The sequence below is a fragment of the Conger conger genome, chromosome 6 (assembly GCF_963514075.1).
Source record: "Conger conger chromosome 6, fConCon1.1, whole genome shotgun sequence".
Taxonomy (NCBI): domain Eukaryota; kingdom Metazoa; phylum Chordata; class Actinopteri; order Anguilliformes; family Congridae; genus Conger; species Conger conger.
In genome coordinates, this window is record NC_083765.1 from 21,886,121 (window position 1) to 21,911,351 (window position 25,231).

The window sequence follows — 25,231 nt, forward strand, 5'->3', positions numbered from 1 at the left end:
AGACACGGGTTGCCAGTGTGTCATAGTAATGACTGAGCATGTTTGTTTTATAATATTTTCAAGGTGAAAATCCTACATAATATAAGTTTAGCACTGAACATTTTACTGTGTACTCTTAACTTTAATCTTGAGCCTTGAAGATGTTCTGCATTTTTGCTTTGAAGTTTGAATTGTTGATGCAATCTGGCCATTTCCTGCAGCACAGGAAACAATATAGATTTCCATCATCTTGGATCTTGCCTCCTGGCAGAATTTTAGCGGGACTTGATCAGAAACATCACTGTAAGAACTACCATTCGGATTAGAGAAGTCCAGGGTTTTTTTTTTTTATGTAAAAACGTTTACCATTGCAGTAAGAATATGACCACAAATGCAGTAAAAATATGACAACACAACGTCAGTTTTGCTTCCAGGAGAACAACAAGAAAAACTTGCTACTCTGGGTCCTGCCCTGCAGAGTTTCTCTGGCCTGTAGCCGTGTGCCAATCTTCTCTATTTTTAGTCCATGAAGGCGTGTCCATAACTCGCAGACAAACAGAGGCATTCCTCGCATTTCCCTGGAACACCATGGTTGTTTTACGTTATTTCATTTCCAGCGAGGCACAAGCGCCTATTCAGGAATATGATGAGTTTGGAATGTAGAAAAACATGCTTTTCCGCCTGGAGCCCCAGCGAGTAGCAGGTGTAAAATCGAAGATCAGATTGCCAAACATTTGGGTGGTGGGGTCAGCCACACCCTACAAACATATTACCTGAGGAAACCGCCTCATCTATCAGCCCCACAGTTTGGCTAGCCTGCAGAAAGTGCTTCTTAAGGTTCATGAGATTTTTGTGGGAAAGTTCATTTCCTGCGGGTGGAATAGACTGTTCAAACAAACTGGCTTGTAGTGCAGCAGTTTCGCCCTAATCTGTGTATTTGACCTTGGATGTGCTCTAACACAGTAGTGTGCTTTTTCAGTGTGTATGACAGGGCAGCCTAGTGGCTAAGGTACATGACTGGAAGGTTGGTGGTGCAAGCCCCAGTGTAACCACAATAAGATCAGTGCGGCTGTTGGGCCCTTGAGCAAGGCCCTTAACCCCACATTGCTCCAGGGGGAATTGTCCCCTGCTAAATCTAATCAACCATAAGTCGCTTTGGATATAAGCGTCAGCTAAATAATACATTATTATTATTATTATTATTATTATTATTATTATTATTATTATTATAGTATGACATGTGTGCCTGAAATGGCGCAGTCCCCTCTGAGGACATTGATATCATACTAAATCTGGTGAAGAATGAAAACGCCACGCACTGTTCGGTTGCTGTGACCCAGTGCAAGCTGGACAAAAATAATGTTTTCTTTTTCCTTGTTTTCTTTTTATACTTATACTGAATATAGCTTGGCTTCTGCTTAGTCAACTGTAAGTTGCTTTGGATAAAATAAATAGTTAAATGGATAAATAGATAAACATAATGATCTATCTATGTAATACTTTTCTTGACACTCAAAGTGTTTACAGTGATGTAGGGGAAACTTGCCTCGACCACCATCAATGTGTAGCACCCACCTATAAATAAATACCGTAATAACTGTACTGTAATGTGACTGTGCTCTGTGTCGCCCCCTCTCTGCGGCTGCAGGTGGTACAAGCTGAACTCCAAGTCAGGGAAGAAGGAGAAGGAGCGTGGGGAGGTGCAGGTGACTGTGCAGTTCACACGGAACAACCTGACTGCCAGCATGTACGACCTCTCTGCCAAGGACAAGCCCATCTCCGCGTTCGGCCGTCTGAAGGACCGCATGAAGGGCAGGAAGCGCGAGGACGCGGAGTCAGCCTCTGCCGTCGTTCCCAGCGCGTTCGGGACCCAGCCGCGGCGGAGGGCCCGGTTGCCCAGCGACGGGGGCGGGGAGGAGGAGTATGAGGACGACGAGGGGGGCGAAGGGCGGCGCAGTAAGATGCGGAACTTCTTCCTGCGCGGGAAGCTGCGGAAGTCGTCGGACACGCGCTCCAGCACGTCGCTCGGCTCGGAGAGCAGCGAGTCGTCCTCCCGAGGGGGCAGCCTCAGCCCCACCGCCGGCATCAGCGTGGTGGTGTCCGACCTCTCCAACTCGCCCAGCGAGACCAGCAACCTGACCGCTGACAACAGCCCAGGTGAGAGGCTGCGATAGGCTCCTGCTTTCTGCCGCGATACGCTCCTGTTTTAAGCCTTGTAGGCTTCTGCTTTCGGCCTTGTAGGCTCCTGTTTTCAGCCTTGTAGGCTCCTGCTGTCAGCCGTGATAGGCTCCTGCTTTCAGCCGTGATAGGCCCTTGTTTCAGAATTTCACAGGGGGTGTGAACATTTAGGAGCTTACCGCAAAGGCTGGCTAACTTTATGTTCGCATACATATTCTTTCGCAAACAATTTCATTTTCAAGTGTTTTTTAAGGTTCTGAGGCTACATGTTAAGGTTTTCGTGATTAGGTGGGATTTGGAGCCTTGAGCTGTTATTTTACTGCTGATTGCTAAAAAATATATATATTTTATACTTTTATTATATTTAGACTTTGGTTTTGCTATTTTTATGGTTATAAACATCAAAGCAAAAATCCTATATTGCGCGATCACATACATACACAAATACACTGACACAGACTCAAAGGCGCTCAAACATACACATTCACACACACAGAACAGACTCACACACACACACTCGCACCCAGACGCACTCGCACACATACACTCGCGCTCAGACTCACACACACGCGCACACACGCGTGCACACACACACACGTGCTCGCACACCCACTCGCACGCACATGTGCACACACACACACACACACGCACACACACACAGACTCACTCTCTCTCTCTCCCTCTGTTCGCTGCAGACCACACCACCCACCCGTCGCCCAAGCTCACGACGCACAAGCGGGCGTTCAGCGACGAGGTGGGTCACATCAGCGACGACGCTCCTCCCCCTGCTCAGCCGCGTGCGGTGCAGTCTCTGAAGGCCCAGAGCGGTGTGCTGTCCCAGTCCTCCCTCTGCGTCAATGGCAGCCACGTCTACACCAACCCCGCCAACACCCACACCCTGGGGCTGCTGCAGAAGTGCTCCCCCCTGTCCCGCTCGCTCCAGAACCTCCCCCGCCGGGCCGATGACCCCGTGAGGCCCCCCCCTGGGGCTGAGGGCCGCCGCTGGTCCTTCGACAAGGCCGGGAGGGAGGAGAGGGCGGCCATTTTGGAACCTGTGCCAGCACTGGCCGACCTGCCCGTGATTACCACGGAGATGGCAGAACCGGCCCTAGTCGAGGGGAAGAAGCAGAAGAGGAACCTGTTCTCGCATGGGCGTGGCGACGCGGTCGGGAAAGGGGCGGAGCAGAGCCAGGCCCTGCCCCCAAATGAGGAGAAACACAAAGGCTGGTTTGGCTCCAAGGATTCCCACAACAAGCCGAGGTGAGTTTGGGCCCATTCCGACCGACTTTTTCACCCTGTCAGTTCATAGTTTGCCCTTTGTATGATCATTGCCACCGGTGACCATCACATCTGATGGTCGGTTGCAAGGACTTTTAATTTATACTACGACTACGATGGACAATTTTATATCATTGCTATCATTGATGTTCCCCTTCACTGAGACATAGATTGCATTGAACTTTGACCTCATCTCTACCTCAATTGTCATGACAACCTTATTAAAGAACGTTCTCAACAATATTTACCTTCAACAAAGTATCATCAACTAGCTTCCATGTCTTGAGCATGCAATGACTCCGCTTCGGCAATGCGAGTGACAGTGTTCAAAACCAAAGTCAAACAGTAATGGAACATTGGTGACAATGTACTGATATCCATCGGCTGATCATACATCACCCAACTACAAACTGGCCTTAACTGCCGGCTCACTACTCAGCCGTGCCAGAAATGCCTCTTTAACTAAGGTGTCTCTGTCCTGGTTAGCTCCAGTTTTCTTTCACAGGGGGTTGTGGGATATGCTATGGTACTGGGAGCTCGTTCTCTCTGCAGAAGTAGCTCAGTGTGACGTAAGATGGCCGACATGGGAAGGATCAAAACCCAAAGCATAGAAATGGGATGATCCAGTTCACATTTCAGTTCCTGTTCACCAAGACCTGAAATGAAGGACTTTGGTGTTTTGTTTGTTGGGCAGTTATGGCTGTAATGCGAGTGTGGTCAAAGAATGGGATCATTCAATCATCCGATACAGGTATTGACAAGCATGCTTTCTTTTTTAAGTCAAGCTAATTTCTCCAGTTTAGGAACTCAAAGGACCTTCTTAGCCATTCTGGGTGGTATCTACAGTACTTTTATTTTAAGGCTTTTATGTTGCTCATCAATGATTGCATTCAGTGATCATATACACTCAGGGAGCACTTTATTAGGTATTTATTAGCCTTTTTAGACTTCTGCTGCTGTAGCCTATCCATTTAGAGGTTTGATGTGTCATGTGTTCAGAGATGCTGTCCTGCATATCACTGTTGTAATGCGTGGTTATTTCTGTTACTGTCACCTTCCTGTCAGCTTTGAACTGTCAGGCCCTTCTCCTCTGACCTCTCTGATTAACAACACGTTTTTGCCCAGCAGAACTGCTGTTCATTGGATGTTTTTTAGTTTTTTGCACCATTCTCTGCAAAGTCTAGAGACAGTTGTGCGTGAAAATCACAGGAGATCAGCAGTTTCTGAGATAGTCAAACCACCCTGTCTGGCACCAGCAATCATTCCACAGTCAAAATCACTTAAATCTAATTTCTTCTCCATTCTGACATTTGGTCTGAAAAACAGCTGAACATCTTGACCATGTCTGCATGCTTTTATGCATTTTAATTAAATATTTGTATTAACAAGCTGGTGTACAGGTCTATCTAATAAAGTGATCACTGAGTGTACATTACTGAGAAGGTACGTTTGGGCAGAAACAGGTGGACTGTGAACCTCTATGTAGTTGGATTTGTTAGACCTTGTGAATTAGATTTCTATGGTCCAGAAATATAGCTACCTGACACCAGACATTTTGAGGAAACTGCAAAGTATGATCAACAAATGGTGTCAAGCCATGGGTGGTCACCCATGCACCATACCTGTGAATGGACAACCCCTTGTGACAGCTGCCCATAATTTTAAGATTCCAACATTTACTAGCATGCTAGTTAGTGACAGCTAGATAATTGCTGCTTGTTAACTGGCTGGCTAGTAAACAAATGTCAGCTTAGGAATAGTGATTTGCCTTTGTTTACTTTTGTAGGTAAACAATGTCTGCCTTACTGTTAGACTATCGTGTCATTCAGTCAGTTTCTCTTGGATGATTTTCCATATACATTTTTGGGAGAGTGGCTAATTAGAATAATAATCATATTTGAATATTAATGTTTTTATGAATCCTGATGGTATCTGACCCCATTTCCAGAGTGAACTTGTCAAAGTAGTCTGCTGGTCAAAATCTGTTGAGTGGCTTGATGGCTTGACTTAACCAATTGGGGAAAGTACTTGGTGATTAATTGACCCTTACACAGTCTATTCAAGGCTCACAACTCTCTCTTGACTATACTGTGATAATTTCGCAGTGAAATAAACCCTGCATTTGTAGAACAGGGTAATGGGTGCAGCCAGCTAGATGATAAATCTGAGAGAAAAAACTCAAGGCTACTTGCCGGCAGTGGCAGCGTCTGATATTTCAGTTGATGGGAATCTGGAATGATTCCTGCGTGGCTCAATTACTGATCTGTGTCCTGTTACGCCAAACATCTGCATTGCAGATAGGGTCCTACCCCTGCAGAATGCATGTTAAAGCCACACCAACCAGGCTACTCCTGTTCTACATTTCTTACATTCAAGTTCAATTGTGTATTCAAACATGTTTTTAGTTTTTGATACAATACTTACATACTTTCTGTTAACCATGTTTGGTGGATTTTCTTGGTTCTCACTAGCCATCCATATGGCATACGGGTAAACTATGTAAAGCAGTAAATATTCATCTTTTTAAAATATTCTTCTTGTCATGTACCTGCAAATATATAGTGAGCACCGTAATTCATTAGATGGTGACAAGATACAATGGCCGTTTGAAAAGATACAATGATGCTGATGTGCAGACTGTCAGCTTTAATTTGAGGGTATTATCATCCATAATGGATGAACCATATAGAAACCATATAGACAGCACCCTCTGTACATGGTCCCCCCATTTTAAGGTGCTGCAAGTATTTGTTGTATTGGCTTCACACATCTGTTTCATTTGTGAAAAAGGTTATATGAACTGTTCATCTAATATAAATGATCATACCCTCAAATTAAAGTTGACAGTCTGCACTTCAACATCATTGTCATTGTATACTTTCAAACTCACAGTGCTAGAGTACAGAACCAAAATAACAAAAAATGTGTCACTGTCCAATGATTTATGGTGCTCACTGTACTTTCATTTTATAATTCACCTGAGGAGTATACCCTGTTTACCCTGTTTACCAAGTCCAAACGTCAGGTCTCATTCAACAGAGAGAGTGACACATTTTCTCTCAAATGGATTTTGTGTTGTTTGGCTGCAGTACTTAGTTTGAATGACGGTGCAGTTTTTTTTCTTTTAAAAAAAAACATATTTTGTATTCGTCAGAATCAACCATTTGAATTTTGGCTCAAAATGAGACACTGTTGTCCATATGAATCGCTTATTTTTTGTACAGTATTAAGTGAATGCATCTTGTCTCTGTATTTTCTCTTTTCTAGGTATGTAAAGTAAGACGTCGACTGAGCGGTATAGCCTCCTCAAATATACTTGTTATCTTAAGGCACAGGGGAAGCTGCTATTGTGGTGTGCTCAGGGCGATAAGACACGAAAGAAGGAAATAGAGTGCATTCTGATCACACACCAATGGCTAGCTTTATTTGGCTTTCTTGGGTGTTGGCACATCTCAACTTTCTCAGGCAGTCTTACAACAAGTCACAAAAAACAACATTAGCACCCGCAGTATTACCAAAAAATACTTTGGAAAAAAATGTCAAACTAAAACGGTCTCTGAGGTGGCGTGGCAGGACTTCGTTTTCCGCGAAGGCGAGCGAGTACTGCGCGTTCAGTTACAGAAATAGCGCCGAGCTTCCTCAGAGACCCGTTTTACCAGACACACCCGAGGAAAGCAAACGATTATCAGTTTTAGTAATCAGACGAAGTTTATCGCACGTTGGAATTAATTTAACCGATTTTGACATAATTAGAACACTCTGCTCTCTCACACTGACTGCCTTATCTTTAAACGCGGGAGTGTGCGAGAGCAGCTTTAATCTGTTCCTGTCTACACGCCTACAGCTGTTAATAAAAGCGCTGAACCGGAGATGGATGGTTTGACGGAAAACTGAAACGCACACTGCCTGAGAAAGTTAATCGCAGGGTTTGGGCTTTTCTTTCTTTATTGTGGTGCCAGGGTGTCGAATGTGGTCTTATTGATCACAGAAGTTCTACCTGATTCAGCTCTTAACTATCGACTTTAGTCCCCCTCTATAGTGTTCTGATAGTGCACTTGTAGACATCGCTACAGCGTCCCCTGTAGGAACCCAGGGGAAACTCCACTGCTGTAGTAGCTCCAGCCATTTTCTGATCCCTCCCACCCCTTTCCATGAATATTAAACCCTTGCCCGCAGAGAAGTGTAACAACAATATGCTTATTTGAAATAATAAATAAAGAAAAATAAATAAATAAATAGTACATTAATATAGTGTTTTTCATACAGGGTGCTCAAAACGTTCTCTGAAATGTAGGAAAAGGTGTCAGCGAAGTAGACACAATTAAGTGGAAATACAGTATACGATGAAAGGGGCAATATCAAGGTTAAAGTAAGGGGAAATATACAATGCAGAAACAAGATTCAGATTCATGCACGTCTTTCCATAGATTCAAAATGCTTAACATAATCATACATCATAATGTACACAGAATACATATAAAAATATAAACCGCAGTAATGTTTTTAGTTGAAATGCATTGTATCCTTGATTCAAGTTCTTAATTTTGCGGCAGTGAATCTTTAAATGTCATTTCCAAGTGCTGCCAGTTAATGTTTTCAACCACACAAGGTCCATAAAAAAACCATTCACATGTAAATGTCTCTATACAGACATTCGTCTCATAACTGCATACATTGTTTGTTTTACCCACATCAAGAACATTTTTTGAGTTTGTATTTACTGTGCAGCCAGATATTTTGTAAGACTGGAAGTTTGTTTCTTGTAGGGAGACATATACCAGTATTAATTCTGGATTTCTGTCTCCCTGAAGGTAAATACACAACTTAAGATGATGGAAGGCTTCTCTTTAGAGTAGGGGTGTTTACGCAGGTTTTTTTTATGGTGGTAGAACCAGTGTCTGTTTTCCAGGGGGACACTTTTTCAGCAGAACCAGAGGGGTTATTCAGGCTTTGAGCATCGTCTTGTACCACAGTTGCTAAAGATAGCTCATTACTCAGAAGCCTACTGATATTCTCAGTAGGCTTCTGAGTAATGATACTTCTAAAGTACTTTTCTGTGACAGAATAGTTTATATTTACTTTAGGTGTTCTCTGTTTGTGTAAAGCATTTTGGGTGTTTTTTCATTATATGGTGCTAAACAAACAATGTGCTTATTATTTTTACCATGGAATTACTCCACATAAAGTATACAAATATTTGAAATGGAGCTGTGTGATCGATGTAAGGATGCCTCCATTTTTGGGAGCAAAAATCAAAATTTACCCTTTTATTTGTTTAAAAGCTGCTGAAAAAATGAATCCCTGTCTGAGGTGCTGGTTTCTTTTGGCACACCACTAACCACAAGGACCCTTTGTGCCTTTCCTTCACAGCTTGGAAGTATCTTCTAAGGTAGAAACCAGCTCAGATGCAGTCCCCTCTCACCCCTTAACTCCCTTCCCAGATAACCACTCTTGTACTTCTCCTGCTTCTGCCACAGGGCTGGGCTCACCAGGCCTAGCACACCATGCTAACCCTTTCACGCCCCCTCCAGACACCCCAACCATTTCTCCTTCAAACCCCTTTTTCACCCGACTGCAGTGTAACCCCTTCTTTGTAGATCTCCTTGGCGATCATACCCTAAAATCAGCCCCGCCTGCTCCCTGTCTCTCCAGTTCCCCTATTTGGCCTCCAACAGTTTCTTCCTCCTGGTCCGATCCGAGTCCTGCCCAAGACTGTCTGGAGGCAGAGCCTGGCCTTGCTGTGGGTGTGGCAAGAGAGAGGTCTCAACTTGGAGTGCTGGGCACAGGGGCAAGGGTGTCCCCCAACCCTTTCTTCACGTCCACCGTGTCAGAAAATCCCAGCGAATGGGATGAGTCTTTCGAGGCATTTGCTGCCAGCAGGTTGGGTTCGCAGAATGGGTCAGCCCCGCCTGCCCACACAATGATCCTTCCTCTGGAACTCACCAAAGAGCAATTGTCAGAGGGGTCGGACAAAATAGGGACTGAAATGGTCACACCGACACTTCTGCGAAGGCCAACCAAGATCCCCGTCTTCCAGGGTCATCAAAGCCAAAGGTTTGACTGGACACAGGAGCCGGGCTTGAACACAGATCTGTTTCCACCTCAGATTGACGTGATGTCTTGGGAGCATAGCAAGGAGGAACTTAGTGGACATGCACCTATACATTCTCAGGAAGACAAAACAGGCATCAGTCTTTTCTCAGAGTGGGATCCAGAAAAACCTCTGGATTACTCAGTTTCCTCCCCTCAGTTTGTGAATATGTCCTCCCTGATCCCCCAAAGTACCAGTGCAGGACAGCCGATTACCTCACCTTTCAGCAAAGACTACGGAGAGACCTTGGGGAGTGATGTAGGTCGAGACGGCGTGGGAATTCCAGCCGAACAGGAAAACGGTTCTCCTGCTTCAGCCTTACTCTTCCGTTCTCCTGAAGGGGTCAGAGGAGAAAACGACGTCACCTGGAATGCCCCCCCTGTTTTTGGAGAAGAAGCGATGTATAAGACTACCTCATCTCCAGAGGAAGTTGCTTCAGAAGTGTCTGAAATTTTGACTTATGAACCAGAAGTCTCCCTTGTAGAAACAAATCCATTTTTCACCACTGTGCCATTGCACAAATTCTCTGAAATTCTACTGGAGGGTCCTGAGAGCACTACTACTGATACACTTAAACCAATGCATGATGCTGCCACTGAACAGATGAGCACTAACACTAATGTTGATTTACCTGAAGTTACCACTCATGCTGCACATGAAAATCTTCATGAATCCGATGCACACATATTTGATTTTACCAGTTCACTTCTCCCAAATACTGATGCTGCTAGCTCTCTTTCGGTTACGATTGCTGATAACACTGAAATTAACAATAACAGCACTAACGAACTGGCTACTAGCCACTCCCCTTTTGTTCCTGAAGTAATCATGAGTGAAATGAACTCAGAAAAACCTGACAGCCTGTTCTCCAAGGAGCTGGAATACTCCTCGCCTGCGGATGTAGCGGATCTGCCTATCAAAGCTGACGGCCCTTTGTCTGTTTCCAATGAAGGATTCCTGTTTCAGTCTGACATGTCCATAAAGGCTGCGGAACTTCTCCCTGTGGAGTCTATTCCCATGGCACTTGTGGAAGCGCCTGCTGGATCTCCAGTGCAGGTAGACCGGGAAGACGAGTTGGAGAAAGATGGACCAGACCGAGAGGAGACTTGCGCAGAGGAGGCCATTGAGAAGGAGCAGTCACATGCATCAACCAAAGCGCAAGAGACAATTTCCCAGAAACTTGACATGGTTTTGCTTGCAGATACAACATCTGATAGCACTCTTGAAGCAGGTACCATTACCCTCGACACCCAAGGCAGTGATTCAGATTTGATCACTTTGGGTACAGATTCTGAAAGTGCCCACCAAGACAACTGTGAGGAAAATGCAGATTTGAATGTGAAGGATTCAAACAGCCCTTCTGCTGAAATTAATCGATGCACTTTGTCTGATTATCTAGAAGCCAGAGAGCCTGATCCTCCAGTGTCTCCTGTTCCAGAAGCGCTTAACTTTGTAACTGCGACTGAAGACCCAGACCCAGGAAACGGCTGGGAGTCGCATGATGCCCTCTCAGCCAAAACCGGAATTAAGCATCTTCAGTTGAAAGACGATGCTTGTGAAACATCTCTACTTGAGGAAGGCGGATTTGCACCATCTTTGTTTGTCACAGCAGATTCATTGACTGCTGCTCATGAGTCTGTTCAGCTGGAGGAGCCTCACAGCAATTCCAACGAGAGCCTGCTGCCTCCTCCCAAACCTCCAAGGCTTTTCCAGGATTCAGTTCTTAATGAGGAGCATATGAATGAATATCCTCATCCTGGAGATGAGGCTGAATTGCATCTTGGTACACCCAAGGACTCTCCATCTGACCTTTTACAAACCCCAGAAGTGAATTCTGGGCCTGAGCTGCAGCTGACCTCCCCATCTCCTTTTCATTCTGATTATTCTCTCTTCTCAACAGCCCCCAAGGTTGAGTGGGAAAAACAAAACAGAACTTTCACGTTCATGGAGGATGAGTTGTCATCACGGAAGGTCCCTCAAAGTAGCTTCTCTGCCTTTGACCTTGAGGAGAATTCTGACCAAAGCTGGGTGACCAGTAAGAGTTTTTTCAAGGAGCTGGACACAACCCACTTTGCAGTATGGTCTGCAGATGAGGAAAATGCCATACTAACTGACTCCACATTCCTGGACAAAGCGATCTTGATGGAAGACTCTACTCAGAAGGAACCACTCCCGGATACTGGAACCCAACCCACCACCTCAACTGGGTCCTGTTCACCTTCCCAGAAATTAAATGAAGAGCTTGGGGAGAGCTTCCTTGACCTGCTTAAAGGTACCAAGCAGCAAACATGGACAGAAAGTGTTGAGCCCACATGGCAAAGTCTACCTTCCTTAAGTGAGCTCTGCTCCATGGTTTCCCAGGACTCTGTCAGGGACCTTGCGCCAGAGGACCTTCTGCAGCCAAGCAAACCTTTCTCCGGGTTTGACATTGTCTCTCTCCCAAAGGGAATCGAGTCTGCCATCGAGCCTAAGGAGGAGCTCCCCGCTGGGGTGGCCTCTACCCTGAGGAGTCACCCCTCCATCGGCGTTAACCCAAAGTCCAGCCTCTTTCTGCATGATTGTAACCCCCAGGCCTCTTCCACCCCCTCCCTGTTGGCTGAGACTAACGCCCAGGTAGCCTTCTTCCCCTCTCCAATCCTGCCCCTCCTGCCTTCGAGGCCGACCACAGGAACCACCTCCATCGCCCCTCCCTCCAAACCTCCTGCAATGATTGACACACCGTTCATGCTTTTGCCCCAGGAGACACAGTCAGCAGATGGTCTCCCGTCCGGTCAACAGAGCAGGTGAGACCATACAGAAACATGCAGCGTAGCATAGAGGCTCCAAAACTGTGCCTAACAATGACCTACTCAATAAGTAAATGTATTTATTTTGTTCCACTTCTTCTTAAAATGTAGCCTGATGCATATTGAAATCTGAAATTAAAATGTATGTCAAAACTGCATGGGCAGGTGGAGTTACTTCATTTATATATGTTCAAAATGCCAATGTGATTTACAATATGTTAATAGATTCCCAAGCATCATGATCAACCTTGACCCTTCCCACAATCCAACAATGGACTCCGTTTGGGAGCCACTGGCTGAGTAGCAAGTTCATACTCTCCCTCTTGGGGCAGCCCATGGGGTTTTAGTCATTGCCAAGTGCTGATTGGAATTGTAGTTTTGGTTCTTTTGGTTTTGTTGGTTAGATGTTAGTGGTTCACCCCGTGTAGAACCATATGTTCTTTCATTGGTGAGAGATGTACAGTTGTTGAGCTATATTTTGCTTGAGATTCTGTCGCTGTCCAAGTTTTGCTCTGTTCTGTGTATTAGGGAATCTGTTTTGTAGCTACATGAGACTTGAAGAAGGTTGAGTTGACTCAAATGCTGCTTGTTTTGTAGGGTAAGTCACTGAGAGGAGTGAAATCACCTCTATGCAGTGAAATTGGCATAGATTCATATACTGCACATTGATGTCATAATGATGACAATTTCATATTTTGATCATAGATGGTGAGAGAGAGTGATACAGAAGTCAAATAATCAGGTTAAACTATTCATTCTTGACAAATAATTGTTCTCCTGTTTGGTATTTGATTAAACTGGCTCCAAGTAAGCTGACATCATTACATTTTAATTACATCACACCTAAGTATTTATCATAGGCTGTTGTCCAAATGGTTCAGGTTAAGTACCTTTGGTCATGGGCACAGCTGACTGTGCCTCGCATTGGAACCTGCTACCTCTAGTCAGTCAGGTCTAGTTCCGTTGCCATTATGCTACGCTGCCACGCCCATTTTTAGTCATTAGAGGAAAGAATGCTGTACATTTTTTTTATCAATGAGTGAAAATAATGAGTTTGGTTCCAAATTCATTGGGCAGGGGTAACACCTGTGCAGGTAAGTACTTTGTACATATCATGAAACAGTACATTTTAATACTCTTGACCAGAATCCACCTTTCATGTCATTATTTAATTCATGGCTCAAAGGCCTGAATAAGGCTTCCCAGTAAGTCTTATTTCAGGTGACAGTTGCCCTCCGCCTTAAAATGCACAAATAACTGCCAGTTGATGCAGTTGAAATGAATGGATACCCCTTATTCATTTTGCCAAGCCTATTTGTAGTTTAAACTGGCATCCCCCCCCCCCAAAATTGATCACATTTTCTCATGGGAAATTTTCTGTTGTGAGCTCGGTGAGTTTTACAGGTGAGTCACAGTCATGTTAATATAATTATCCTGTAAAAGCTATATTTGAATAGTGTATTTTCTTGTATACAGGATCTGTATATAGATTATTCTCAAGCTTTCCATGCAATGTCCACCATTTTAATTTTGTATGATATTAACATTTGCATATTCCATTGTTTTACTGAAATAACAACTTTGGTCATGACATTGTTCCTGTTTGTAAAGCTTTTATTTGGTGTGTCCTGCCCTCCCTGATGTAACATTGGCCATACCCTCTTTTCAAGTCTTCTATGCGCTGAAATCATCTGCAGAGACTGCAACTTATCAGAGTTATTCCTTTCAGATTACAATTGATGATGGGATAAAGTCCCTGGGCCTGTTTTTTTTACAGCTGTAGATTTTCAGTGTCTTAAGATGTGGTTATGAGTTATTCATTTCATTTATGAATCTGACACATGCTCATGTTCCATTTAAGAATAATGTTTATTGCATTCAGAGTGTGTTAATAAGAGGTGGTGCAGAAGAGAATGCGTAACACCAGAAAACACTGAGAGAATAATTTGCTTGTGAACCCCTCCAATCTTGTTTTCGATGACTAAAGCAATTGTGGTGTCCCTGATTCCAGGTCCCTCCCCCTTCCCCCCCCCCCCCCCCCCCCTCTTCCTACCCACACACACGCACACTCATCCCAGGCTCCAGCAGGCCCAGGGTATCCCAGAAGGCCGTTGTCGTGCTTGTTTAGTGTGACTGAGGAACCAGAGGGCGGCGGGCAGCCCAGTCCAATTAACAGCAGTGATCCCTGCGCTGACGGGTCCTTATTTTCCTACCCTCCCTAACTACCCCCCAACCCCCCCTCCCACAGCAGGACCCGCCATTCTGGGTTGGGCCTGTCAACACTTCCGTCTATTCCGTGAGGATAGGGCTGGTTCTCCTGCCAGGCTCCCCCACCTGAGACTTTAATGCCATAGAATTACAGAGTTACAGCCCCTTTTCTCTGTCTACATGTAAAAGATGTGCTTGTTATGTCATCATAGACAAAAAAAGCTGTAGTTATATTTGCTATTTACATTATGTCTGGGTAACTCCATGCCTGGAAGTGTTCCATTATAACGGTATTGATGACACCTCAAATAATGTCCTGGTGGAATTTTGAATTAATTGCCTTCTGTTTACCTCTGGGTTGAGTTGGGCTTGTATCTGGACAATCGCCTTGTGTGGTGTCCCCATATGTCTGACAGTTTCTAATTGAAATGAAAGGGAGCGGGGGGCCCACAGGACCCGAACATTCTAGTCCCAGCGCTCATACCCAAACGTGGTGTGATGGTGTAGCGTTTTTCCAAGGACGGTGAATCAAACCAAGGATTACATTTTGGAAAATGTATTCTAGAACACTCTCAAGACCATGGTAATAACTTTTTCCCAAACTTGTGTGCGACTGCCTCCCCTCTCACCCCCCCTACCCCCATATATTTCTCCTTCCACAGTCCACATCCTGTCAAGCCGCTGACCTCCGCAGCCCCCCAGGAGGAGAAGAAGTCGGAAGGCCGCTCTGTCCTGGTGAGCGGGCTGGAGAAACTCAAGTCCACCATTCACCCAGGGCGGGCAGCGCAGCAAGGCGAGCCTGAGGCTGACAGGAACAAGGTACACTCGAAGGCCCTCTTTCAGCAGCATTTCAGTGATAATCCCCACCCCGCTCCCCCCACATATTCTACCATCCAGTGTTGTCATAGTAACCTCATTTTTGGAGTTCTGTGTGGTGTTATCGGGCACACAAGCTCATGGGGGAAGGAGCATACTTCATGTAGGAGAGGTGGAGTACTGTGACTGTGTGAGATGATTGGGTACAGCCGTAGTTTTGTATGTATTCTTTAAATCAGTGGTCCTCAACCCAGGTCACGGAGAGCCGCAGGGTCTGCTGGTTTTTGTGTTCACCTTTAGATCAGCAATCGACTCAGACCCAAGAAACCATGTGACCTGAGTTAGTTGTGTAAACTGCTTTAACATACAAATTTTAGTGCTGCTGAAGTGCTGGGTAACAACAGAAGCCAGCAGACCCTGTGGAGCAGGATTGAGTATCACTGCTTTAAATATTGAAAGTAAACAGTGTGTTTGGCCATACTTTAGCTACCCACATCAGATGGTTAATCTACAGTCTGACAAACTACCTCCAGTAAAAATGTCAGCCGAATGCAAAAACAATGGCTGGCTTTTTATTTCTTTCCAACTTTGTTGCTTTTTGTGAAACCTCTCGGTCTTGACCGAGAAATTCCATCGAGGTCCGCCACCTTTAAGGCCGTTCCAACCTGTTAAATGTTCCTTCTAGGAGCTAGTAGTAGAAATAAGGAACTTCCAATCTTTCCTTTCAGCAAAAAATATTTTTTCCGGAAAGCCTGATGTATAGATCAGACTGTGGATCTCCCCATCTGCCACATCTATAACTGATGTGGCTTCCAACTGACATTTGAAGGAGCAAGGGTGGAGCTAGGAGTCCATAAAAGAGGAAAAAAAAAAGAAAAGCTGAGAAAAAATAAAGTAAGGGATCATATTTTTAACAATTTATCTACCCCCCCCCCCTCCCTAACAGGCTTTGTCAGAGGGCGTCGCCCCCTATTACCACCTGAGCCACAACGAGCTAGTGGCCCTGCTGCTGCAGCGGGAGGCGGAGCTGGAGAGGCAGGGGGCGGAGTTTGAGAGGCAGGGGGCGTTGCTGGAGAAACGGGAGGTGGAGCTGAAGAAGATGAAGTATCAGACGCGGGATCTGGAGGACTACATCGACACACTGCTGGTGCGCATCATGGAGCAGACCCCCACGCTGCTGCAAGTGCGCTCCAAGCTCAAGTGATTGGCCGGAACAGGGGAGGAACAGGAACGGGGCGGGGGCTTTGTAATAAAGCTCCGCCTCCCCCCCTGTCCCCGTCCCCCCTCCAAGCTCCTCGTAGTTTCCTCACTGCTACACAGCTCCGTCGATGTAGTTACAGCACTGGAAAAAAAATTGCCAGCCAGCAAACGGTGGTGTTTTTGAGTTCGCATGCTTACTGCCTTGAAACACAACTTTGTCAAGGGGGTTGGGTTTTGTAGGTGTGGAGGTGAAGGTGAAGGTGAAGTTGGGGGTGGGGCTTCAGGTGTCTCCAGGTAGGACATGATAGGACATGGGCAAGGCAGTATAGCCCCGCCCCTCTATAGCCTCTCGGTGGGATGATTGATTAGGCGCCACCCGCTCCTCACCAATGAGACTCACTGCTGCCACCAGATCTTGCAAGCGGACGGACAACAAGCGCAGCTGCAAACTCTCCAGCTGCAAGCCAAATGAACCAGTAAAAAATCTGAGAACTGAATCCACTCAAACTAATGCAAAAATCCTAGAAAGTGTTCTTAGGTTCTGGCCAATCACAAGGCAAGTCGGGTTTCTCCATGCCCCCATCCCTCTCTTACTTTTTTTTTGTTCTTTTGAAGGATTTTTTTTTTTACATTTTATTAAGGCATGCCTGAATGTCTGATAGTTCAGCAGCCTAACAATCTATTTATAAGCAATAGAGTGTGAAATCCGTGTGGCTTATCCAGGCATTGTAGCTGAATATCGATCAACCCAGAAAAATGTATCAACAGTCGCTGCTCTTCCAGACACAGGCCTTTGCCTGTTGCGGTATTTAGCGTTCACTAATAACACCGCTTATAGCAAAAAGCACGTGCGCCCCATAGGAAGGAACTGGCACTCTATCCCTCCGGCTATGTGTTCTTCCACGCCTCTTCCGCTTCAGCTGAGTTACACACATCGCTTGAACGCTTTCATGTGTGCGCAATGGAAGGGGCTATATATCCACACCATATGCTGTATGCCAGAAATGCCGAATGCTGCCTTATTGTATTTCTGTCGTGGTCGCTGGTCACCTTTTTTGCGTATTGGTTCACCTTACTTCCTCTCTTTGAAACTATGACTTATATTGAAGTCATGCTTTCAAACTAAATTAATGGTGACGAAAGCTACGTTATAAAGTATTTTGCATTGTATACAAAGTATTTTAAATGTAAGAATGAACTGGGAATGAGAGGGTGATGGTTATAAAACGATGTCAACCAGGCAGGGCAGTCTGTTGCCAAGTTACTAATCCCAGTTTAGTATTATTGCACTGACAACAAAAGAACATTGTAGATTTGTGATTTCTGGTGAAAGTTCCTTCACAATTCAGGAGGGCACTCCATTGGAAGCTTCAATGGATTAGTATAAATTGTGTAGTCAAGTTTTCTTTCCTTTGTGAATTGTCTACCTCCCTTTCACACTTCCACAAAGTGAGACTATCTCTGCGCACATTGTGAAATCTTCATGGGCTAAAACAGGGCAAAAATGTAAGTTATTAGATAATGCCACTGCTTAAAACACACAGAAGTTACCATGTTGTCGCTGTGATAGCCTACAGGACCCTCTCTGAAATCCTCTGACATAGGCCAATATCACAGTAGGCTGCACTTTAAAGCCTGCTCTTAATTCTGGCACTGGTACACACCTATAGTCATTTTTTTGAACATGCTGTCGTATTGCGTTTTTCATTGCGGTCTTTCTCTGGTTTTACAGTGACTTTAATTTGTGTTCAACTGAATGTGATTCCCACAGGAAATGTAATATGATTAAATTTCATCCACAACTGATCTGAACCTTGTTGATCATCATCTTCTCATTCTTATTATTCTCCTCCTCCTAATTTTCCTCTTCCCATTATTATTATTATTATTATTATTATTATTATTATTATTATTAGAATCTTGTATATTTATCTTTTGTGGCCCCGGGAATATGCATAGGGTTTGTGAAAGAGGGGAACGTTTACAATTGTTAATGTGATTCTGTTACAGTTTTATATATTTAATAACACATTTATTTTCTTGTTCTTTATTTGTATGTTTGCTATTAATCTTTGTTGATGCTTTAGGCCTATTGACCATGTATTATGTTAGTCATTTTGCAATAAAGGCTCAAACAATTAATTGTAATGCACATAGGAATTTTCTGGGTTTAAAGTCTTGATTGAATTTTTGGCATATCTTTTATTTTAAAGGCATTTTATATGCCCTACTGTAAGAATATTTTGGTTGGAGTGCCATTATTTCTGTTAAAATTATTAGGCCTAGTATTTGCAACTTGAAGGCAAGTAGCCTCGTGTCTAAAGGGACATTGTTAAACTCAAGTGGTCTTTGAGGTAATGTATATTTATTCTCACATGCAAGAAGCGATGAAAACGATTATTTCTGGTATTGAAGCTACATGTCATAACTGCTCCGCAAGGTAATTGGCCTAAGACGCCGCTGCAATGTAATATCACCGCTTTTCAGATTTGCCGTGCACTTTGGTTTCTTTTCACAAGAAAGTTTACAAATGTCCCTAGCCTTTAAATCAAATACAACAGTGGTCATGTCTTCGAATTGATAATGGCCAAGTCGAATCATTTTGAAAAACATAATGCCCCAAACGCATTAACTTGGATAGAAAGGCACTTTCGCACGTTCCTGCATAGTTTAGATATCGTCTTCCACTTAAGACACGGTCGTTCTCCAAGTCTGTTTTGTATTTGAGCACGGAAGACGACCTCTCGTACCACCTGTTTCGAGCAGTGAAACTACACATGACGGATTTGTGGAGCGACCGAGATCACTTCAGACAGGGAACACATTTGGTATTGGTGGGAAATTTCGAATGATCTGATATTCGGTTGGTTTGCACATAAAACTGTTGGATTGTTTTTTTTTTCTGTTATTAAATCCACTGTACTGGCGCAATATTATAGCCTACCTTTATTCTGTTTCCATCCCGTGCGTTCAGGCCAAATGTTATTATTTTAAGCTTTTGTATGGCAATATCAGCATGATGCATTGTTTCCCACTGAGATGTTTGCATTTGGCACTGACATGTTAAATAAAGGACTGTTTCCCAACTGGACCGCATGCCTCTAAAATGAGTGAGCAAATGCTTTTCTGCATGGGGAAATACTTTGAAAACCTGCCATTAAGGCGGGGAAATACTTTTTAGTCATATTTTTTAAATTTTATTTACAAAAATATGTATTTCTTATTTCTTGGATAGTTCAGCTACTAAATCGATAGAGAGCGGGAAAGCTCTTTAGAACTGCCAGTATAATTTTTTTGGCGTCTGCATTATAGTTAATGACCAATAGAGGGCTCTGTTAACCTCAAAGTGATTGCATTAAGACAAATATGCAGCACAGAAAATGCCCTGCGAATGGTGAAGAGAAAATGCCCTGGTGAGGAGACCAGCATCTTCAACCCCCTTTAGCTTTTCCCTCCTCAGTCAGTGATGCGACTAGGATGCTGGTGTGAACGAGTGCGTTGCAATCCCTTTTGTCGTTTTTGTGCTCAGCACAATTCAGCACAACTGCCCTTATTTTATTTTAGTTTGTTTTTTGTTTCCTGTTTTTCTCTTTGTGTGGAAGGCTGTTTGTCATTTGTTTATGTGAATTTCAGACCTAGGAAGTGAGGTATTCCCACTGATATTTTGTGTCTCGTCTGCTATTTTCAAAGCTAAGACCCCAGCCCTGCCACCCCCAAGTAATTTTTTTATATATTTTTTTACATTCTTCTTCCATATGTGGAATTACACTGGTTGATGTTCACACCCCTCATCTGAGATGGTGCCCATTTCTGCGGGAGGTCAATCAGCCAGGATCACACTCAGCTGGATTCTGTCTGTGAGCTGAATCTCCACCCCCCCCCCCCCCCCATCTACCCCTCCCCACCCCCATAACTTCTTAATTTGGAACATTGGAATATAAGTGCATCTGCCTGCCGGGGTATTTTCCTGGAGAGTGCTAATGCTTCCGTAAGGCAGTCTTTTCCCTTTCTCTCCGAAGTCCAAACATAGTTTTTGGGGCAGATCTGTGCCAGGGAAGCGAACACGTAGGCCTATATGCGCACAACCTTATGCATCCTCTCTGCCTCAGTCTCAGGTGCCACAACAAGCATTATAGTGCCTGGGTTGTATCTTTAGTGCAACTGCTTCAGGTATGCAATTTGAAAGTGTTTCTACTTTGCTAATAAAGACAATACAAATATAACATGGCTTAAATGTTGTCATTGTGATTATATGTTTTAATTCTGAAAAGCATAGGCCTACATTCTGAAAGAACTACACAGTGGAAGAGAATGGAATTTAATCTAATTTGAAATTCCTATCTTTGGCAGAAAAATGATATTTCATTTAGCCTATAATTATCCTATGACTAACTTATGGCTGCACCGCACAGTCACAGAGAGTGACAGAGAGGTGGATTTTTATAACTCCTGTTGGTTCCAGATTTCTCATGGAGGGGAAAAATACAAATCACAACAACATTACATAATCCTCACGGCACTCGTACATACCATAACTAAAACGTGTGGCAGAAGGGCAGAAGCCTGGTATAATACTACATATCCCACAATGCATTACATTCCCAGACTAAAGTTTAGGAGGGAAGTGTAGTCATGCGGCAAGGTAATGCATGTGAAAACAAACTATGTCTCCCGTCGATATCACATCAATTAATTGGTAAAGTAGTTGTGCCGTCCGTTATGTTTGAAGAGTACTTTGTTCATTTGAAATTAGCCATATTTCACTAGTAAACGTAATACGGCAAGGGAAAGCACTCAGGAATCTAGTGTTATGGCGGAATCAACAGCATATTCTCAGTTTCAGATGGGGAAATCTCGATTCGACCGGGTAATAGCCTTCATTACAAACATGCGTGTGCGGCATATCTCGTGACTTTAAGCACGTTCCTCTACCATGACCATATAATTTGAAGACTTTACGTCCAAAAGAGTTAGGATATAACCAGTTAGGATATATAAGTAATCATGGTGCCACAACATTTATTTTCAGATTTTATTGTAAAGTGCCTCGTAGCTCAATGGTTTGGACTTTACACTTAGTTAAAACTTGTCACTGGTTAGCTGGAATGTGAGGAATTATATAGTAGAATGGATTAAAAGTAAGCTTACAAGTGATCCGAACAAATTTTATTTTATTTTTTCCGGTGCAACGGAAAAAACGATTGGATTTTCCGGTGTAACGGAAAAAACGGATCTGATTAAGATAATCGCATAAATGAGTAGGTGTCCAGGTGTTCCTAATAAAGTGCTCAGTGAATGTATTATACGTATACTTTTATCATAGTCACAAACTAGGGCAAAGGTTTAATTTAAAGATGCTAGCTTTTTGCATCAATGCTATTGAACTTTCTTGTGCACTTTGAAAGTATTTAATTTCAAAGTAAGCTACACTTTCCTTTATCCCCTGCTTATGGCAGCCAGCTGTTAAACTTGACTAATAGAAGAGTTGTTGTCTTCTGCTATTTTATAGCCCCCCTCACAGAAACATCAGCTTAAATTAAGTCAAAATCAGCTGAAGACTTCCTGGCATTGCCACCCAAGAAAGAAATAAATAAAATCCCCCACCACCCTTCCAGCAGTCAGTGAATTATGTGCAATTACAGGTGTAATTGAGGGAGCAAATCGGCACATATTCCTCTTCCCCACTTCTGTCTTAATTGCTTTAATAGGAGTTTCATGACTAATAAATGACGCAGAAGCACTTGGTAACGGATGTTAATAAGAACGGGGCACCACCTGGATCGCAGAACACCTGCCGCCTCTCGCCGCATTCTAATTGGCTAGAACAACAGCTGCTGCCCCCCTCGCCCGTGTTCGGAGAAAGCAAGTCCGAGAGGAAGTTTCGAGCCCAATTTTCGGCTTCTGGCTTCCAGCTGCTGTGTGTCTGGAGGTTGCCAGTTTGAGCGGGACACCAAACGTTTGCAGCGAACAATGTTTGCAGCAAACTGTTGAACAATTTTAAATGAGCAGTTCATTAGTTAGCCTCCAATACCTTTTTAATACAAATTGATGCGACCTGGGTCTAACAATGCCAGTAGGCTTATTTCTTGCTTGCCTGTGATTTATTGTTAAATGTAAGAACAAATATTACATTGATTAAAGGAGTAACCTGGCGGTTGAATGTGACACTTACCAGTTGTCTTTAGGCAACAACAAAACAAATGTGCATAATTTTTTTATTCAGTAATGTAAATGTATTTTATAAAAAACATTTTTTACATTGCATGGCATTTAGCAGACGCTCTTATCCAGAGCGACTTATTTTTCTAACCTATAAATGTTCACCGAAACTGTCTGGGCATGGTAATGGGAACTGTCAATTAGCTATGATTAACCAATCATGCTCCCACTTTCCCCACACATTGTTGTTTGTTACCATAGCTATCTCCATGTTACACTCTCATCTTGGGAGACAGAATTTTCACAAGCTAGCTAACTTAGTATATCAACTCTCAAAAGCTAAGGTAAGGACGCTGACTTATCCAGTGAATTTTTGCTAGCTAGCTAAAAAAGTTAAGATCAGAGCATGACAATAAGTCCTTATGAAAACAAACAAACTAGCTAGCTAACGTTATCGATAACGTCACCTTATGAGAGCAAACTAGCTAGCTAGCTAAAGTTAGTGAATATATATTTAGTGAATATATATTATATATATAGTCCCTAAAAGGCACTCTAATTTAAGAGAACCTAACATTAGTCAAATATTTACATTGTCTTGCCTGGAGGCCAGCAGCACAAACTATAGGTCACGGGGGGGCAGGGGAGGGATTAGGGGAGTGGTTATCCTCGTGTGACACACTACAAGGAAAACGTTCACAACTGGTTGAAAATAAAAACACTTACTTGTCCAAAACTAAAGAATGGACATATTTAATACTTTCATCTTGTTTCTCCAGTGCCCTCTTCTGCAAAATCCATATAAAAACCAAAGTGTGACCAACCACCATGTTACTCTTTTAAAGTGTATTGTAACAGTCAAATAATTGTGAACTATTGTTCTCACGCCGTTTTCCCCATTAACAGCCCTGCACTACCTGTTTGCTGACGTTAGGCAATGTTCGTGGCGAACAGAAAAAAGTTTTAATGTGTTGGCGAAAGCTAGCCATCTTGAAAGTACGTCAGTTTTGGGCTGCTTGCAAGGAAATGTTTGGTTGAGAGCGGACTATTTAACTGTTATATTGCAGTTTAAGGGGACAGACCCTACATCCAGATGCATGGTGTGGCAGCTGGTGTCTAAAATGTGTGGCAGGCTCTAAAGTAGGACATGGAGCATAGTAACAAAAATGAAAATAGAATGAAAGGGTGAGTAAACACAAAAACATAATTTCCCATGAATCAGTAGTAGGTGGAGCAAAGACTCCTGGAGAAATTAAATCCACAGTGATCCCAGAGAGCATCCTGTTTCCTTCTGCTCTGGGGTTCCTCCTCCATCTTAACCCCCAATAATTCTTCCACTGTGGTTAATTACAGCAGAGACTCCTGGGGTGAGGGGGGACGAGAGGTGCGCTGGTTTTGTGATTTTGCCCCCCAGGCCTGTGTGTTAATGAGCACCGGACGCCCCGCTCCTCACCCCCCTGTGTTCATAGCATCCCCCCTTGCTGGGACGGGCAATTAACCCCCCCCCAAATAAACCAAACCACAGCCCCACGGACCCACCAGAACCAGTGCAGATCCAAACCCTGTTCCCTCCTGGGCCCTGAAGCCGCCCCAAAACCAACCCACCCCGGGGGTGCGCCCGGGACCCCAGTCTGATGCACAGTCTGATGCCTGTAAGCAGGTCCCCCAATTCACAAACTTATAACCCATTTATTACCCTGTCACTGCAAACACAAAACAATATAAAAACACCCTAATGGTGACAGTGTGGTTTGGGGTGTATGTGGTTTGGGGTGTTTGGTTGTCCTCTAAAGCTCATGTTTCTCTCTGTAGAGCCGTCTGAACCAGTGTGTCAAACTGCGGGAACTGTCCACCTGTAGTGCCTAATGCACAGGTATGGACACCCTCACACACACAGTTACATACACACACACATGCACGCACACACACAACTTATCCAGTCTTCTATAGGTGTGCATGTTGTGTTTTAGTTTGAGGCTGATTTGAGTGTTCTGATTGGTTAGAGAAAGGGGCGGCAGATGACTGCATTCCAGGCTCAGGGAGGCAGAACTCGGGTGACTGACAGGTCAGAGGTCACAGGAGAGAGGAGGAGAGTTCAGCAACAGTGATGTGCATGTTGTGTTGCCATGGAGATCACACTAACAATAACATTTGGGTGGAGGAAGACTGGGGTTGGCTGCAGTTTACCCAAAGGTAGACACTCCAGACATAAAGTATTTCCGAAATGTAAAACAAGGTTGAGACCAAATGTCTTTCACGCAGAGAGAATTATGGAAACTCAACAATTCCTATATCGAAACGCAAGTAGCCTTAAGTCTTAAAACTGAATATTTTACCAACGTTTTGGGAAATATTCTGTTTTTCTGAGTTACCCAGACTTAGATGAGATGTTTGATTCAATAGGGTTTAGACCTGAGCTGTTCTGGGGTTGAGACGTGAACTCTCCTGGGGTTTAGAACTGAGCTCTCCTGGGGTTTAGACCTGAGCTCTCCTGGGGCTTAGACCTGAACTCTCCTGGGGTGTAGATCTGTGCTCT

General features: G+C 43.9%; 1 protein-coding gene across 3 annotated transcripts in view; it reads left to right on the forward strand.

The window, feature by feature from the left end:
• rab11fip5a (RAB11 family interacting protein 5a (class I)) overlaps nucleotides 1-19,643 on the forward strand; it is a 42,091-nt gene extending 22,448 nt beyond the window's left edge. The window contains exons 2-6 of one of the 3 annotated variants that reach the window (XM_061246157.1): nucleotides 1,628-2,136; nucleotides 2,853-3,417; nucleotides 8,806-12,309; nucleotides 15,183-15,339; nucleotides 16,283-19,643. In XM_061246157.1, the coding sequence (XP_061102141.1) occupies nucleotides 1,628-2,136; nucleotides 2,853-3,417; nucleotides 8,806-12,309; nucleotides 15,183-15,339; nucleotides 16,283-16,540 (4,993 nt within the window). In that variant the 3' untranslated portion in view covers nucleotides 16,541-19,643. The remainder of the gene's footprint in view (nucleotides 1-1,627; nucleotides 2,137-2,852; nucleotides 3,418-8,805; nucleotides 12,310-15,182; nucleotides 15,340-16,282) is intronic. The other 2 variants (XM_061246159.1, XM_061246160.1) reach the window with 2 other exon arrangements.
• Nucleotides 19,644-25,231: the final 5,588 nt, after the last annotated feature.